The 18,520-nt window shown below is 41.1% G+C and overlaps 1 protein-coding gene across 2 annotated transcripts in view; it reads right to left on the minus strand.

Annotated features, from left to right (window-relative positions):
- The window catches only part of Ret (protein kinase receptor Ret oncogene), a 38,513-nt gene that overhangs the window by 1,929 nt on the left and 18,064 nt on the right, over window positions 1–18,520 (minus strand). For both annotated transcript variants that reach the window (XM_076436570.1, XM_076436559.1), the window contains exons 2-15: window positions 17,481–17,684; window positions 17,276–17,412; window positions 16,001–16,136; window positions 13,823–14,079; window positions 11,618–11,789; window positions 9,864–9,961; window positions 8,311–8,585; window positions 7,131–7,322; window positions 6,651–7,045; window positions 5,620–5,722; window positions 2,971–3,142; window positions 1,013–1,317; window positions 538–730; window positions 99–228 (exon numbers count right to left, since the gene is read on the minus strand). In XM_076436570.1, coding sequence (XP_076292685.1) covers window positions 99–228; window positions 538–730; window positions 1,013–1,317; window positions 2,971–3,142; window positions 5,620–5,722; window positions 6,651–7,045; window positions 7,131–7,322; window positions 8,311–8,585; window positions 9,864–9,961; window positions 11,618–11,789; window positions 13,823–14,079; window positions 16,001–16,136; window positions 17,276–17,412; window positions 17,481–17,684 — 2,769 coding nt within the window. The remainder of the gene's footprint in view (window positions 1–98; window positions 229–537; window positions 731–1,012; window positions 1,318–2,970; window positions 3,143–5,619; window positions 5,723–6,650; window positions 7,046–7,130; window positions 7,323–8,310; window positions 8,586–9,863; window positions 9,962–11,617; window positions 11,790–13,822; window positions 14,080–16,000; window positions 16,137–17,275; window positions 17,413–17,480; window positions 17,685–18,520) is intronic.

An 18,520-nucleotide genomic window follows, 5' to 3' on the forward strand; every position in this document is an offset into this window, starting at 1 on the left:
GCACCGGCAAATCCTCGGAGATTTACGGGCCGTGAAATAAATCGGTTACAGTGAGAAGAGCGCGTTTCATTGGAATCGTACGAATTGTTTGTACGCACCTCGTCCCTTGCTGCGTTTCAAGTACGCGTCGTCCTCGTATACGTCCCGGGTCAGCCCGAAGTCCGAGATTTTGCAGACCTTCCCGGTCGCGAGCAACACATTCCTGGCGGCCAGGTCTCTGTGCACCAGCTGCAAAGGGAAACGATTTAATCTGTATCAATTTTTACTCATGAGACTCTCTGGTGTACGTCCTTTTCGAATTGTTTCTCCAACGTTTCGCAAGCACTGTAGCTATTATGCTAATTTTTGCTGCTAAATTTTGTGCATTAATTACACGATACAAGAGATAAATGGAAAATTCACTAATTTCATTAATAAATTGAAGATGTTGATATTCCTAAACACTTTCAATCTGGGTAACTTCAATTCTGTCGCACTGCAGTGGCTGCATTGATGCTTACTGCCTCGTCTCGTTGATTGATGATTGTCGCGCATTACCTTGATCTCGGACAGGTAGGCCATCCCTTTGCTAATTTGCCAGGCGAACGAGAGAATGTCGCGAGACGTCACGGTATAAGTGGACGTAACATTGACATCCGCATTGGTATCCACGTTCGCATTCGCCGGTGACGTTTCTTCGCCGCCGTTCCTGCCTCCGGAATCCAAATGTCGGCTGCGTCTCAAGTAGTTTCTACAAATAGCGAGCATCCTTGTTTTCGTAATATCGTGGAACAAGGGGAAGGAAGAGAAAAGTATAGTGAGAAGAGGAAAGAGGAACATTGGCGCCCGGTCTACGTCGCGCCGAGCCGGTTAACGCTCTTTCGCATCCGGAAAAGGCATTTTCTCGCAATGACCGCGCGAAGAATTTAATTACCGCAACGCTACGTGAACATCTCGCGGACCGGTTATTGTCCCGGCGAAGGAATTTCGCAATACGAGATTCCACAGTCTCGATGCACTAGTGGTTACTCACCGCAAAGAGCCAAACTCGGCGAACTCGATGATCAGGTAGACAGGGGCACCGGGAGTTGTGCACGCGCCTAATAATCTGATCACATTAGGGTGATGGACCTCCTTCAACAGCTGGTATTCAGAAAGCAGGTCCGCTAGTTCAGAAGCGCACGCGTTCTCCTTCAAAGTCTTCACCGCAACGGTCGTCGGACCCGAAGAACCTCCGATGTCGATCGCTTTGGCCCGCAATACACGACCAAACTCACCCTCGCCCAGGACCTGCTCGATGCTTAATCGCGATCTTGGAAACTCCCATTTCGGATCCGTCTGACAACACATTCGAAAACGCGATCCTTGTTAACTATGGTCGGTTTCGTAATCATAATTGATAATTCATAGAAGGGTAACATTTCCCTTCTAAAATCGGACATTTCATATGCAGCAACTTAATACAGTTTTGTCTCCCGTAGTGTCACAACCTCGGAAATATGGAGGCTCAGAAATCATAGAGGTCTACGTTATTTTAGAGAAGGACAGCGCATAAACGACAAAGAGGGACGAATCTTTCATTCTCTTTTTACAGAACTTTTACCAACGTATTTGTGAGACTTTTCTAATTAAAATGAGTCGAACTATGGCATAATTTGGACTATATTTACTTATTTAAAGTGTGATCATAACTCGCTATGTGTCACAAAACAAATGTAAGAAACGACAGGCAATGTAGATGACGAACGATAAAACTGCCTCATAAACTAGCCCATTAAATGTTTTATTGTACGTGTCGATGGACGTTGCAACACTTTTCTTGGATAACCTTTACCAAGTGTAAACGATGATCCTGGGTAATCAACGGTGCTAACCACCACCTTTTACTGTAATTGTAAAGGGGAGTTCTACACTTTCTGGAGGTTGAAATGGCCCCAGGAGTCAGTGTATAAAACATTTTACCTCCTTGCACTTTAAACGACAGAAAAAACCCAAACTATGGCAAGTGTAGACTCATTTTTATTCGAAAAATCTCATAAATGTGATAACAAAATTTTTGTAGAGAGAGAATCAAAAATAAAGAAGTTTTGTATTTCCACATGTTATCCTTCTTTGCGTTCGAAACTTTCATCGCTTACTAAATAAGTATATATAATCGCGATTCTAACGTGTCTGGTCTCGTTTTAATCAGAAAAAATTTACCAATACGTTGGTAAAGGTTTCGTACCGAAATAACTAAAAGCAATAAAGTTTCATCATTGCATTAGTATATATTTCCTCACAGATATCCGGCCTGGGATCCTGTTACATTGTAGCGTCCCCTAGTAGTGGGGATAGAAAAGTAACACTATCTGTAGAGACGAAAGCACACTATGGGAGACAAGACTATAACTCGTTATTGGAAGGGGAGTGACACTAGGTTGGTCACTTTCCATGCAACAATAACGATAATGGCGACAAAAAGGAGGACTGGCGGTCATGGTCGACGAGGGCCAAAAAACTAGTTTTCAATATCTAGTTCGAAACCAGCAGAATCAACCGAACATAACGCATAGCTCAAAATTGTCAAGTCGGTCAAACAATTCAGCCGAGTCAGCCAAGTTAATTATAAATGGGTGGTCCTCCGAAACAGACGGCGCGAAGTGCAATATCCTAAGACCGCCATTAATCAGTCTCCCCAACAACTACATTGTTGTCACTGTTTAATTCCCCTCCGAGTTTCCTCGAAATTTCGAATTACTCCGCGGATTTTCAACTCCTGGATGAAAGCGTGGGATTAGCACCGTCGTGTACTATTCTATACATACATATAGCGTGTAGGAATATTCGCGAGCACGAAATCGTGCGCCCGTGGCGCTCGTATCCTATTTGGTTAAATTTTCAAATCGGAAGTGGATGTAGTACTCTCGTTGGTAGATATCGGGACCGTAGAACTTGTGGTAAAATTTTTAGAATGCTACATAAGTGGATGGACCCGACGGTAGAACTTACCGGGCAGCTTTTCGAAAAGAGAAGATGACGATTCGCCGCTGTGAACGTGTCCAATCCGATCAGCAGTCCGTCCCCTCTATCTATGTAGTCGGATGGCAGGATACCGATCGCGGTAGCGTCGCCGTTTCCTGCTCTCCGTTTGCTGTCTCTGCGAGCTCCCTTTGCGGCCATCCTAAAGTTTTACATGATACCAGAAAGGTCGAGAAAATGAATTGAAGGAAAAAGAATCGTCGTACGGAAGCGGGTCAGACGATAATTCTTGTAACCAGGGACCAAAAATGACAGTTATTCTAACATTTTCTACGATAAAAAAATCATGAATGAAAAGTTGATTATTATTGAAATTTAAGGTAATGCACACAAGATATAAAGAAAAAAATTCGTAGAACAAAATCATTAAAAAATATCGATTTTTAAAATTTTTGGTTACAAATAACAGTTATCAATGTTCAAAAAATTGGATCCTCCTCGATAACTGTTATCGATGAAGAAAAACTGTTTCGATTGCTCAAAGCAGTTATCGATGAGAGAAATTTATTTCGATCGCTCATAATAGTTATCGATGATCGTTTCTTTTCACTTATTCATAATAATTATTGATGAGAAAACTCATTTTGGTTGCTTATTCAATTATTGAGTTGTCTACTCTTTTTCGGATGGAGCAAGCCTGTGAAATTCATTGAGAAGGTTTCGTACAACAAGACGAATCAACAGACCATAAGAACAACACAAAATCTGTTTTTGTTTGTCACATTAAATTTTGATTGTAACAATTAATTTTACGAATAAAAAATTTATGAAATAATTGATTGTCTACAATTTGAATGTTGTACTATTTAATAATAGCTATTACAAATTTCCTTCATCAATAACTGTTGTGAGTGATCGAAATGAACTTCTCTCATTGATAACTGTTATGAGCGATCGAAATAAATTTATCTCATCGACAACTGTTATGAGCGACCGAAATAAACTTCTTCCATCGATAACTCTTATGAGCGCGCGATCTAAATAAATTTCTCTCATTGATATAATCCTTATTTGTAACCAATACGATTTTAGTCGATGAAATACTTGTTATTCTATGACTTTTTTCTATTTGGTTATAACAGTTATGGTCCCTGCTTTTAACTTAAAGTTACCCTCTGTCTCTCTTTCTTTTTGTAACAGAAGGGCGATAATAAGGAAAACATTCTTCGTTACGTAAGTGCTTGCACTTAACTGTTTCGTACAAGTTCGCAATTTTCGAAATTTACGTTATATACTGGATAAAATACTGTTTCGTATATTGACAGTTCCATCGAGTGAAACTGGGTTACGCTTCGTAAAATTGTGAGTTTTATCGATTTCTTTAACAATTTTACGTGTTCATATCTGGAAAAAATACTACCCATTTAAGTCTTTGCGGACGAAGATTTTCTAAGATATATGAGAAATATTTTCCTCTGGATTCTAAAGCAAAGTCTTCGGTTCTAGGATCCAGTAAAAGTACATACTGATCTTTTATTACTACACTAATCAAGTAATAGCGTGAAGTAGAAAACTGGAAGGACATCTGAAGAATGTAAGAGTGATTTCTTAATATCTTCGACTTGTTAAAATGATTAATGGAAGAAATACATTTTTATTCTATAAAAATAATTGACATCAAATTAATAGCACTGATTAGCTACCAGCATTTGTTTCGTTGCTTACCTTCCTTGTTCGAAAATTTTATTAAATGCAACGTACCCGATTTTGAATGATTAAAACAATTAAGTAGAAGAAAGTCACAGATTCTCTGAAAATTATGCATTCTACTATGATTTTAAACAACGAAAGTGCATAAAATTAATTAGACTGTTTTTAAGTGAACTATCAGATTATGGATGTCACTTATTTGTGACGGTGGTAGCGAACATGTTAAAGTGAACTACATGATATTGCCACCATTCGTCCTCAAACGGTTAAAGTTGCTTCTTTCGCATCATGACGAAACGATTCTCAGATGCTTTGCATAATTTGATCGACGACTGGGGGAACTGTGTCCGCGAACTGCGCCAGTTCTTCTGCGGATTTCGCTTCGAGGATAAGATTGTTTCTCATAAAAATCGTGTAACAGCCCGAATTTCCATCTCGAACAGGAGCACAGTAGAGTAGATCGTTTCTGTCTCGCGAGTCTAAGAACGATAAAGCCGCGGAGTGCGCTCGTGTACGGTGAAAAGTTTTTTAATCTGCAACGATCGAAACGATTCTCGCCCCGGTAGGTAGGCGAGATGCAGAATTCGCAGAATAATTTTACGCGGCCGTTCGGATAGTGTGCCGCGATCAGTTTTACGACGCGAGCGTGAGTCTCCGGAGTGGCACGTGTCCAATGAAAAGAAGAACACCGGTTACTTGCCGGATGGCTCGTGCAGAAGGTCCGAGGGAAATCGATAGTGCACCTCGATAAGCGCGTATCTATAACAGTGCGTCCCCGAAATATCGAATGGTGTGGCGACTCTGTGTTATCCTATTGAGAAAGAATTTCGATAGTCGGGTCGATTCAACAAAACGGATCGCGGACAAAGAACTCCTTCGAGAATTATCGGCGATACCTCCGGTTGTCGCGCTGCCGTGAAGCGTTCGCATTGTGCCGGTCGGCAAACATTGCCTTTTTCGATAACGTACCTGTATCTCGAGGTGACGAGCGAGCCAACGATCGCTACCAACACGAAGAAACTGCCACCGATCGCTCCGATCATGCAGAAAGGGCCGCACGGGCCACTGGACGCTGTCGGGAAACAAAGAAATTGGGGGCGAATCAGCGGAAGAACTATAAAATGGTTTCCGCAGTGTCCGGGTTTTCGCTGTACGGTTGCAAACGAATGCTGATTGATTACCTGCTGCTGCAGTCGCCATTTTTTAATCTCGCCGTGATTGTTTTACTATGCAATTTTGATGCTGCTGCAGCTATGCCAGCCGGCGCAGGCCAACCGTGCATTTGTCAGAAAAGCGGACAATTCGGAAACGCTGTGCACAGCTTTTCCACGAAGCGTCGCATGCAACGATAAGAGGAAATAAACTAGGAAATGATTGAATACGACCAACGCCAAATTAGTTTCCCGAAAATGTAACGAAAATATTCTAAATCCGATGAAATAAATGAATTCTGTAGTCAAACTAGCTTTAAGTGCCGAGCGTTAAGGGGGTAGACTCGTTTTTCCAGGGTTGCAAGGGTGCGGGATGCGCCTTCTCATTTCTCGATCTTTACATCTTTACATTAGATCATTATTAGTATTATTTAGTAATTTTATATTTATATAATTATCTAGTAATTATATTAGATACATTTAGTAATTATTTATTATTACATCTTTACATTAGTAATGATGGGGTTTTTCTCAAAAGTCTTATTATCCTTTTACGTTTACGAGGCGTAATATGCATTATTCGGCAGCGTAATTTGCATTATTCGGAAGCATACAACTGCGCGTGTAGCTACTTTCATAAAGCTGCAACAGCTACATGCTTCCGAATAATGCAAATTACGCCTCGTAAACGTAAAAATAGAACATTGCGGCTCAGATTGATCTTTTATCTGGCGCTTTTGACTACTGAAAAACCTCATGTCTGCATTATCGAGAAATGAGAAAGCGCATCCCGCACCCTTGCAATCCTGGAAACGAGTCTACCCCCTTAATGCGAAGAATTACGGGTACCTTTTCGAGCCCCGGTAACGACGATCTCGTTGTCCCGTCTGTCCTCTGGAGCGTTCTCTCTATTTCTCGATTTCCCATTCCGCGAATCTTTATTCGGCTTGTCGGAATCATTGGATAGGGGGTGTTTGTCAACGTTGCAGGTGCACTCGTGTAGGTCATCGTCGCAGGCGCAAGTGCCTAGCCCTTTCTTGATTCCGCGACCATTGTCGTTCAAATCCGACCAATGCACCTCGTAAACGCAATCCTGCGGGCAGATGCGAGGATCCATTTGCTCGAGTTCGTCGCATCGGTTGTCGGGGCAGTAAGACAAGTCCGGAGAACAGGTCCGGTAGTGGTCCGAGAATCCGGAAGCGTTGCTGTGTCTCCACACGCATTGTCCCGAGAAGGTGTCATTGCTAAAATATACAATTACGAACCGCGTTCTTGGTTGGTCCAGCTGTCGGAGATACAAAATTGAAGAAGCAGAAGAAGCTGTCGAACCTGAGGACTCCGCTAGCCACGCCGCAACTCGATTCGCATTTTTCTACTTTCTCTGCCTTCGCGCAAGAACGTAATTGTTCGTCGCTGCGATTACATCCGTCCAGTTTTGACGCAGATAACGATGCTAAACTGACGCGAATCGTTGTTGAAGAGGACACGACCCGATCCTTCTTGTTCCATTTAATCTTTAGCCTGCAACGAGAATATGATTTGCACGGTGCTCCAAGCTCCAAGGCTGATAACGCGCTGATTGCCGCACAATCAAAAGTTCCCACAAAATCAAGTGATATAACTGCTATAGTCGAAACTGCAGAGGTAAAGCTTGGCCCGGCACATAATGGTCCGGACGACAGCTCTAACAGTTCATGAAAATTTTAGCACTATTTGGAAGTTTAAGGGTATAAACTGAGGGTGATTTTTGACATCAGTTACAATATTATGAAGTCCAATATAGATATTGATCTTTAATAATAAAGATGACCTTGGCTTTTTATAGAATAAACATTTTTTTTTATTGAAATTTGTAGACCGTTAAATGTTGATTAACTTTTGTTTAAAACATATTTTTGTCTCATTATCGAAACTCTGCCTGAAAAATCATGCTCAGTTTTAAAATAAACAATAATCCATAATGGTATTTATAGAATGGTGATTTTTAAATGCTTGTACAATTTTTGATAAACTTTATTAATCTAATCGGTTTTTAAGGTGACGTACATTTAGAAAGCAATATACATTCGATAAACATCAATATATCCACTGAGGTATCTGTGACTATTTAAACAATAATAATTAGACTGCGGATCTTTATGCAAAATAAAAATTGTCTTCATCAATTGCAAGACACAGAAGCCATATAAAACTTTCTTTCTATTTTCAACAATTTTAACAAATCGACAATAACATATGGGCGTTGTTAAATTGTCTTAATGTTATTACTCTTTTAAATTACATCAAAAAGTATACTGAAAATATTTCAATTTGAAAAAATGCGGAACTATTTGGAACTCAAAAGATATTCCATGTGAAAGGGAAATAACTTCGTCAACTTTCGTTAGTCCATTAACAATTACTTAATTAATAAACGACGAACTGTAATCCGGGATTTTTGTTACCAAATGAACTGCTAGATCGTCCGCCCGGACTATTGTGCGGCAGTCCTTTGCGGAAATCGACTCACGTGACGTTCTCGGGCTCCGTTTTGAGAAGTTGTTCGTCTGCAACGTACACGATGCCTCCTTTCTGGGTGATAGCAAATGCGGATGAACCATGGATGCTGAAGTTGACCGAGGAGTGCGGCTCGCTCGACGGTTTCGCGACTCGTGAATAACGAGACGCGATTCTAGCCACCCTTGCGCTCGAAGGGTACGAGAACTGTTGCTTGAACGACACCGAGGACGGGGTCGTCGTGCTAGGTACGTGTTCCGGTCCGTGGAAGGTCATCGTGATGTTCAACTGTTGGTCGAAGCGAAAAATGATTAAGATGGAAGTATAGTCACGTGACTTTTAAGATAGGGAACTGCAGGGAATTAAAATCTGACTAGATTTTGGGTCGAAACATGGGTTTGCAGGCTGTCGTTTTTTGTCCTCATGCGAGCATATTTTGAGCCGCACAAAGATTCAGTTGATAGAGGAAGGTTCAGCCCGGCGCGGCGCGGCGTGCTGTTGCCCCATCATATCAATCAAAAACGTCTTTTAGTGACAGAAAAATACATTAGACTCTGCGGATGTTTTCATGATTTCTTCTCTACTTTGAACACTCATACTTTTAGATATAAACATAATCTCGTTAAATCATGAGCAGAGCACGGTGTATTTAATCTTCTTTTTTAGAATGAGCTCTCACCCAGCCCAAAATCTGCTCAAATAACGACAAAAAACGACAGCCCGCAACCCATGTTTCGACCCAAAATCTAGTAAGGTTTTTGTCCCTTTTTAGTTCCTTCAGTAGCCGACCATGTATGCAATTTCAGTCCAGATTTAAGACATAAGAGTACCGTGTTAACTGATTGATGAAGGATTCACTTTACAGGCAATCGTTCAGATAGGACACGTGGAGCAGCAACCGGAGAAATCGGAGGTCGAAGCGCCCCGAGCGGGAATAGTTCGGTGGGCGGTAGCAGGAAAGCGTTCGGAACCGGAAATTCGACGCGGGGATAATAAGAAGCTTCCGCCCACGCGAGGATGCGTCGCGCAATTAGAACGCGAAACGATCCCCATTAATTCCCGCTTAACAGGATCCGTGGAACTCCGGGGTCGAAACGAAAACCACCGCATTCGCCGCCGCAGTCTCCGCCGCGCCCACCTACCTCTGCTCTCTGATTCTCTTTCTCTCTCTTTCTCTCTCCCCCCCCCTCTTGTGGCTGCTGTTCGTCGTCTAATTGTTTAACGAGCCGGGATCGCGGGCAAACTCGCTCGGCACAGGGTGCGTTCAATCGCTTCGTTAATGGTAGAATTTGGTAGCAGAGACGGAAGAGACGCTGGTGGTTGGTCTGGCCACTCGAGCGGGACCATCATTTCCATCGAAGACTCTCCGGGAAGAGAGCACCCCTCTCCCACCCACCAAGGACTTTCTTTGAGAACAGACTTCGGTCTTAATTGAGTCGTCGCGGTTTCATCCCTCCGCGATTACGAACGTTACCCGGTTTCATTCATTCGGAGCAGAACGCGTAACAGTTGAACTAACTCGCGGATAGCAAGCGCACGAATCGCGGCCTCTTTGTTAGTACTTACCGTGTTGTCGTTCGATCTCGGAACAAGATTGATATCCTGTACTTGAAGCGTCACGCGATACGGCGATTTTGGCAGCAGCGTTGTTTTCGCGAATATCCCTGTAACAAACGAGCGGGATAAGACCGGCGTTCCCACAGGCGGAACACACCTGGACCGTGTTCAGTGGATTCGACGAGTTTCGACGTCGAAGAGGACCCAAAGGGGCACTAGAGCAGAAGAGGATCGTTCTGTCGACTCCTACCTTGGCCAATTCAAGACAGTGCGTTTCTTAATCTGCATGAATGTAATTGAATCATCACGGAGACGCAAGAATGAAATTTAAAAAGTTGTAGACGGGTGCATTGATTCATGTTGCTTCAGTGTGGACAAAAGCTTGAGATTGAAACATATTTCGAGAACATTAATAGGGGGTTCTAAGATACAACAAATTTAAATCAAATATCTAAAAAACCCAGGCTCATTCTGAAGAAACCCAAGAGGATTTTCTTATACGCGGCGATTTTGGCAGCTGCGTTGTCTTCGCTAATGTCTTTGTAACAGACCGGCGTTCCCACAGGGGGAACACACCTGGACCGTGTTCAGTGGAGTCGATGAGTTTCGACTTCGAAGAGGACCCGAACGGACGCTAGAGCAGAAGAGGATCGTTCTGTCGACCCCTACCTTGGCCAATTCAAGACAGTGCGTTTCTTAATCTGCATGAATGTAATTGAATCATCACGGAGACGCAAGAATGAAATTTAAAAAGTTATAGTCGGGAGTGCATTGATTCATCGAAACACTTGGAAGAAATGCAATGCGCACTACTTCATCTGATATAATGTTATATGTCCGCACTGGAACAATATTCAGCAACTTTTTGTCGCCAATTGCTTCCTTCCTCTTCTTTTATCAAATAAACGGAGCGAGAAAAAGTTTGTAAAGTTTGAAAAATACATACGCTTGGGATTGAAACATATTACGAGAACATTGGTAGGGAGTTCTAAGGTACACACCCCAGTAGCATTTATGGTTGGGTATTTTGTTGGGTTTTCGTTGAAGCATTCGTTAGAAATATTGCCTTTTTATGCAGGTGGACCAACGATCATGGCCAACGTCGTTATAATACGAACGGCCAATTATTCTGAATTTCTCTTGTAAGATTGTTTTTACAGTATATCATAAATAATATACATATAAATAATGCATTTCCACGGTAAAAATTGGGAAAAAACTTAATCACCGCCGTCGGATTTCAACTCGGATCACCTGCTACCACCGAACATACATTTTTTATTTTATTCATTGTTTATTTAGAGAGCTTCAAAAGGGTTTTCTTATACCACATGAGCACTACCCGTTGCCTTCCCTTTGGAAAATGGAAAAACTAAAGAAATAAATAAATTCTTTAGTGGGCCAATCATTGCGGGAAAACAAAAAAATCAATTTGGAATATATTATAATAATTAACAAGTGTTCTCAGTTGTAGCAACGCGTTTCTAATTTTTGTAACACGTACGATATTTAAATGTTGATAGACATTGGTTGGGCCAATGTAGTATTATTATCATACTTAAATTTCTTGTTAACGTTGGATATTCGTTGCAAATTGTCGTACATTTTCGTCGTAGCCCCTAAGTTCGGGATTTGTAGACAAAACCACCAACCATATCCCAACCGTTGGCCAACCATAAATGCTACTAGGACAGTGTCCGAGAAAATTCTCCGAGTAGGAGGAGTGAAATGTTCAATTTGGTCGAACGAGGACGTTTACTTACTGGTCAATATCGCTGTGTAGGAAACGCCTCCAGGAATCTCGATCGGCAGAGTGTTGAAGGTAACGTTCAGAGCATGGTGAGTGTCCCCAAGAATGCGAATAGAGTACCGATTGCTGGTCGCCTCGTCCGCGTCCTTCAGTATCAAACTGTTGTCGTCCACCAACTTGTCGCCCTATCGAGAAATGGAACAATATCGTTCACGGGAATCAGTTCGTCGATCCAGGTGAGAAATGATCAACACGAGAACATTTCATTCCCGGAGCATGTATCGCGATACGTATGCGGAACGTGAACCGCGACGTATCCGTGTGAAAGCAAACACGAGGGAATCGCGCGTAGGAATCCGAGCGTAGCGCGTCAACGACGAACAACCGAACGAGAAAAGAAACAAAGAGAAACCCGAGCTTAATCAAGACGAAGCCCTGTGGCGTTTCTGTGTTTCTCGCGCCTACTATCTTTTCACCCGTTTTTCGAGGCTCTTTCGTCGTTTCCGAGTCTTTTCGCGTCCGCTCGCGGAGACAATGCCGGAAACGATCGCGAGAACAATGCGGGCTTGAATGAGTCCGATCCTCGTCTCTTCCCGTGCTGTTCGTCGCTCGTCCGGCGTCCTCGGGAAGATTTCCCGTGCAGGTTAACGCGATCGTCGAATCGGGACGAACCCTTGGGTCAGGTCGACCCGTCTCGACTCGGGTCAGCGCTGGAAATCGATACGGACGACCAATTCTCGGCGCGGATTGTTAAGATCACGCGAATTCAACCCCTTAAATGATCCGCGAAAATGAAGAAACCGGCTCCGTGGTATAGAAGGGGAAATATTGCGACGTAAGCATATTTTATGTGCGTTGAGGCGTTTCGAAGATTTCAAGGTCAACTTGGTTTCTTTAACACTAAACCTACCGACCATCAAAAGTGACTGATGTGTATGGTATTGTAAAAATAACAAGATTATATTTATTTATATTTTAGGCGATTTTTATTATAATATATACTGGAGTCAAAAAATATATTCAATAAATTCCCCCATGAAAACACCTTTACAATTTCTATAATTGTCGAATAAAAAATCTAAAATGGGTCATTTGACCGCTCGTGGTTGGTTTAGTGTTAACTGGAAGGACCTATCCGTCGCACAGACGGTATTTCACCCGATAAGTCGGAGGAAACTATTTCAGCGTTATTGCTGTGGTTGTAAGGAAGAACGCCGTATGTCACATAATTTCACTTTCGAGATATTGCCTTTTAAAGTTTTGATCACTAATGCTTTTTTGACATAGGACATCGGTTAAATTGCATTATTTTGTTGAGTCTTTCGAATTTATTTTCATGAATTTTTTCTGGTAAATACGTAAATCCTATACTATGAAGCTCAAATTGTGCATAAATCCAAATTTTTTGAAATTGTGACATGTGGCGTCTTTTCTGAGAACCACAGATTTATGGGCTCAAGTTTTTTATAATCGTAAGAAAACTTACAGAATGATTGATTACGTTCTTAAATACTAATAACTAAACTGCGGATCTTTATGCAAAATAAAAAATATTTGCATAGATAGCAAGACCTAGGAGCCAAATAAAAATTTCATTCTTCTTTTAATTATCTTGTTAAGGTGAAACTAATACATTCGTGGCCTTAAATCTTTTCAGTACCTCCACTGTTTTAAATTGTACGTACTCATTTTTGTCATAAATGCATAAAATCCGCAGTCTATTATACCTATGTATACCTATTTGAAAAGTTTCTGCAATGTAAGAATGTATATAATTTCCTTAAAACACTTGAAAATTGCTAATGATTGAACGTGCTATAATAATGAGTGTGCTATAAAATCTCTTGATTTTCGATGAAGTAGAGTACTTCACAGGTGTAAAAATGAAAAAAGAAAACAATATTGAAACCTTATTCTTCAGATCTTTAGCTACGTCGGACAAGAAAAATTGTACGACTTACGTAAAATTTTGAAAGCGTCGCATCGTGAATCGATAGAGTGTAGAGTATCAAATGTATTGATTTAAACCGAATAGTCAACGAGACATTGCATTTTGTAATTGTATTTCAATTGCAGAGACGAATTACATTTTAATCGAATAGAATGAGAGACTTCAATCACGAATTACATTGTAATTTAATTTGAATAATACGATAGAATGTAATCGAATTACTTTATAATCATAACTCATGAAGTAATTCGACGCAACTCTGCTTACCACGGTGAAGTCGCCGAGCTTGATCGTTAAAGAATCGTTTCCTTGCGCGACCGGAAGATTATCGTCCTGATCGAGGATATCCACTTCCAGGAGCTTGATCGGCGCATACTGTCTTCCAGTGTTCTCCTCCCAAACGATGCACTGCACTTGCAAATTGATCTTCGGGCCCGGACCCAATGGCCACGGTCCCATAACGTCTCTGTCCAACGAAGCGTTCGCGAACAGCGTCTCGTTCACCGAATAAAAGTATTCGGTGCCTGGAAATTAAACGACGTTCGTACGTTTTCCTCGTGTATGCCTGGAACCACCGAGCGTTCCCGGAACCAGGAGAATCGCGAGACATAAATTTTCGCGGCCGGGAGATACGGGTAAAGCGGGCTTATAAATTAATCGAGCTCGCGCGCGAGAGAGTGCGGTTGGGATTCCTCGCGGATCCAGAAATTGTTCGAACCGTTCCGCGCTGCCGCTTCGAAAGCTCATTAACACGTTCGACATTGGTAGCGAGGTCCGATGTTATTTCGAATTCTATGGCTGAATAATATCGGTAACGCGGTCCTGCGCCATTTTATTCGCGTGCCGATACGGATTTTGATTCGATATATTTACAGGGTGTAAAGAAATTATATGTCGCGGCTGGATGATTCTACACCCTCGATTTGGTTGAAATTGAACTAAGGAAGGTGCCGAAAAATTGACCTTGACCTTGAATTTTAAGGTCAAAAGGTCAACAATTTTTTTCTGTAATTGCACCGTATTTTACTCGTCGCCGTTGAGTTGCGACCCATAGCTCCTTTAGCACTTTTGATCCTAGCGACGAGTAAAATACGATACAATTAAAAAAAATTGTTGACCTTTTGACCTTAAAATTCAAGGTCAAGGTCAATTTTGCGGAACCTTCCTTAGTTCAATTTCAACCAAATCGAGGGTGTAGAACAGTGGTTCTACCTTTTTGAAGTCGGGGAACACTTGTGATTACATGAAAAATTTGCGGAACACCAAAAGTAATGATCCAAAAAGTAAACAAAAACATTCCGCGTTGAAATAAATATATTTTAGAAGATATATTGTTAAACATATTTAATATATTTCGCGGAATTTCGCAGAATACTTGCAAAAATTTCGCGGATCACTGGTTAAGAACCAGTGGTGTAGAATCATCCTATGGTAGCCGCGACATATAATTTCTTCACACACTGTACAAATTAATAGAAATTGTCACTCAATCTCTTGTGTGCAATTTTAGGATAATTTTGATTCCAGCGAAGCGAAGCTGAAGTAGCCTAAAATACACGTGAACCGAATGGCTCGTGAACCGTGTAGCAAGGAATTAAGGATCCGTGGAAACGGATCCGTTCGGACGGGTCCGTGAAAACGAATCTGTGAAGACGGATCCCTGTACATAAGTCCGGTCGAGTCCGGCGACTCATGCGTTTATGTTTTTCGATCGAATTCTTTTCGACTGTTAATCTTAGAAGTGAGACGCAAGTGAGACAGCAATAAATTCACGGTAAATTGTTCGACGTTAATAAATGTAAGTGCGAATAGTAAATTCATTGATTTCCCGACCAGGCTACCTACTATCCGTGTACACTACAGGTCCCTATTTATATATTTTCACGTGTATGAAAATACGTGTGTACACGTGTAATAAACGAATCCGGATATTAATCCATGTAATATTAAATACAGGGTTGCCCGTACATTTTAATTTCGCAAATATTCGTGTATTTTGATACGCGGTGATAACGTCGACCAATTTACCATGGAATTTATTGCTGTCTCGCATCAACATCAACAGTCGAAACGAATACGATCGAAAAACATAAACGCATGTGCCACGTGTACCCGTGAAACAGAAATGCACGGGTATTAAAAATTACACGGATTGAGATCCTGATCCATTTACTACACGTGAAATAGAGATCTCTGGTAGTCAATATGGCGGCACTCATTTTCCATGGGTTCCAGTTTTTAGCCGAATGCCGTCATCCTGTTTATCCGTGCACGTTTAACTCGCGGAGCATTGCAGTAGTCGACTATAGATTTTCGAAAATACGCGGTGTTCACCAAAGCGTGTCAAACCTACAGCCGTCGAATGCGAATACGCTAATTCTTCCGGCCGCGGTTTCGCGAACTATAGAAACTGTTTCAGACTGTGCCCGAGTTGAATGGACTTGCCATTTAGCAGCTTGTAGCCGGTAACCCGGAAGCTGGGGCATAGTTCCCCGTAAACAGCGGGTCCAAAGGTGCCGATCATAGTGCTAGGTTGGTTCTCGTAGATCCTGTAGGTCGACGTGTTCCAGAAGCACATGTCCTGCAAGCGAAAGTAATGAAAATCGGTCGGAAATAGACTGCGGATTTTATGCGTTTATGGGAAAAAAGAAATGGTAAGCAAGAATGGTGATTGTATTAACCCTTTGCACTCGAGTGGTGACTCGGAGACGCCACTGATAATTTTATAACATTATTCCAAATATTTATTGCATTATTAAATTTGTATTCAGTAAATTACTAAATTGTATTTAATATTTTAATAAAATACTAAAAGTATTGTACGAGATATTAGATGATTGCATAAGTTCGTGCCCGATTTGAAAATAAAATTCAATGGTTAAATTTTAAAGAATACAACTTTATTGATCAATTATAGATATAGTCATTATTCTTTTTTAATTGTAGAAAATTTAACCATTTTTTAATTTTAATATTACCAATCATTAATCAATCTTTAAAATTTAACCATTGAATTGTATTTTCAAATTGGGCAGAAACTTATGCAATCATCTGATATTATGTCAAAATCATACAAAATGGAAATGTTTCAGTCCGGAGGAAAAATTCGGTTCTCGAATTAGAATAGCTCCGAGTGCAAAGGGTTGAAAGAGCACAGAAATTGTTAATTAAATTGAAATTATTACCAGAAGTCGATCTCTACTTAGCTTTATTTTCGTTCAATTGACTCGCATACAAGTTTAACTTCGCATAAAGATCCGCAGTCTAGTCGCTGGTAAAATTAACGTTGAATATTTTCCGACAGAAAAGCAAAGATTTTCGGCGTTCTCAACTGCCGTCAGAAGCCCATTCAAGCGTTATCATGTCTTAAATTACACTGAAGTGAATAAAATAGATTGTGGTCCAGTTTCGTTCCCGGAATATAAACGTCCCAATTCGCGGTATTAAAAAGTGAACGAGGGTAAATGTCATTTCTCCGGTGTATACTGATCCTCTTATTGCATTCGTTGAACTACCACTTAAATTTTATCGCCATAAAGTGCTCAGTTGAAAGATAGAGTTAAAATGTACTCAAACATGGTATTCCCCGAGTTAACTTACGATTCACCGGAATGGCAGAAAACTCGCTAAAATCAACAGACATTTCCATTCCTGATATGTAATAATCTATTCCCAAAATGTCGCCGAAGTATCCTATTCGATAGTCAATGGCGGATTTACCTCAATGTATTCCGAGCAATTGACTGTCTTTTGATCCTCAAGGATCGGTTGGACCTTGATCTCCAGGAAGGCTTGGTTGCTGGCCGCCTTCTCCTCTGCCAGGACCACGACAGTGATCATATCTCGTTTGAACTGATCTACGTAATCGAAGATGATTGACAGACAATTAGTTTCAACTGTCTATCCCCGGTTCGCGAGTGCTTACCTCGATTCGACGATTGCAACCGAAGTGCGTTAGTTTCAGGATCTATGGAAGCGACGTCGCCTTCATGAGCTGCTGTAACGCTATATTTAACATTCCTCGGCTCCGTCGAATCGTTCCTCAACGTCCTCAGCTCGAGCAATTTGATTTGCCCCGATGGCGAATAAGGAACCCTCACTGCCAGATCCGATTGCGAGAAATACAATTCTGAAAGAGAAACACTGCGCGGTAGCGAGAATCCGTGACCTATGACTTTTGCGCACGGTTCTTCAAAGAATTAATATTGAATCGCGTTCGGCGTCTGCCCACTATAGCAATTACCCTACTCTACGAAATTAAAGGAACACCCGGCAACAACCGAAGAACTATCTATCTTCGAGCTCCTGCAACCTAAAATAATCTTACAACATCCCTACTGTGCTCGTCCTAACCCTTATGTCAATAACCCACTTTCAATTTCTTTTTAAAGCTACTCTAAGGCTGAGAAATAACAAGATCATTGTAGATTTTTATACAGGGACCATAACTGTTATAACTAAAAAGAGAATAAGAAGTATTTCATCGACTAAAATCGTATTGGTTACAAATAAGGATTATAAGTAACCGAAAATTTTTTATCTTGTTGGTAACTGTTATCGTTAAGAGAAATTCATTTCGATCACTTATAACAGTTATCAATGAGAGAAATTTATTTCGATCGCGCTCATAACATGGGAGAAATTTATTTTGGTCACCCAGAATAGTTGTCGATGAGAGAAATTTATTTTGATCGCCCATGACAGTTATTCGATGAAATAAATTAATTTCGATCGCTCATAACTATTGTTAACAGTCGAGGCAGTGTATCTCGTGGTTGGAACGTTCTATTAAAATGTAACGTGTCATTTCGTGAAATGTTCAACACAGCAACTCGTATTATTGTAACTAGACTGCGGATCTTTATGCAAAATAAAAATTGCTTGCTCCAATTGCAAGTGACTGGAGCCACGTAAACAGTTTATTCCTAATTTAATAATTTTAACAAGCTGAGAAAAATAGATTAG

Source organism: Lasioglossum baleicum, chromosome 1 (genome assembly GCF_051020765.1).
Source record: "Lasioglossum baleicum chromosome 1, iyLasBale1, whole genome shotgun sequence".
In the NCBI taxonomy this organism is placed as follows: Eukaryota; Metazoa; Arthropoda; class Insecta; order Hymenoptera; family Halictidae; genus Lasioglossum; species Lasioglossum baleicum.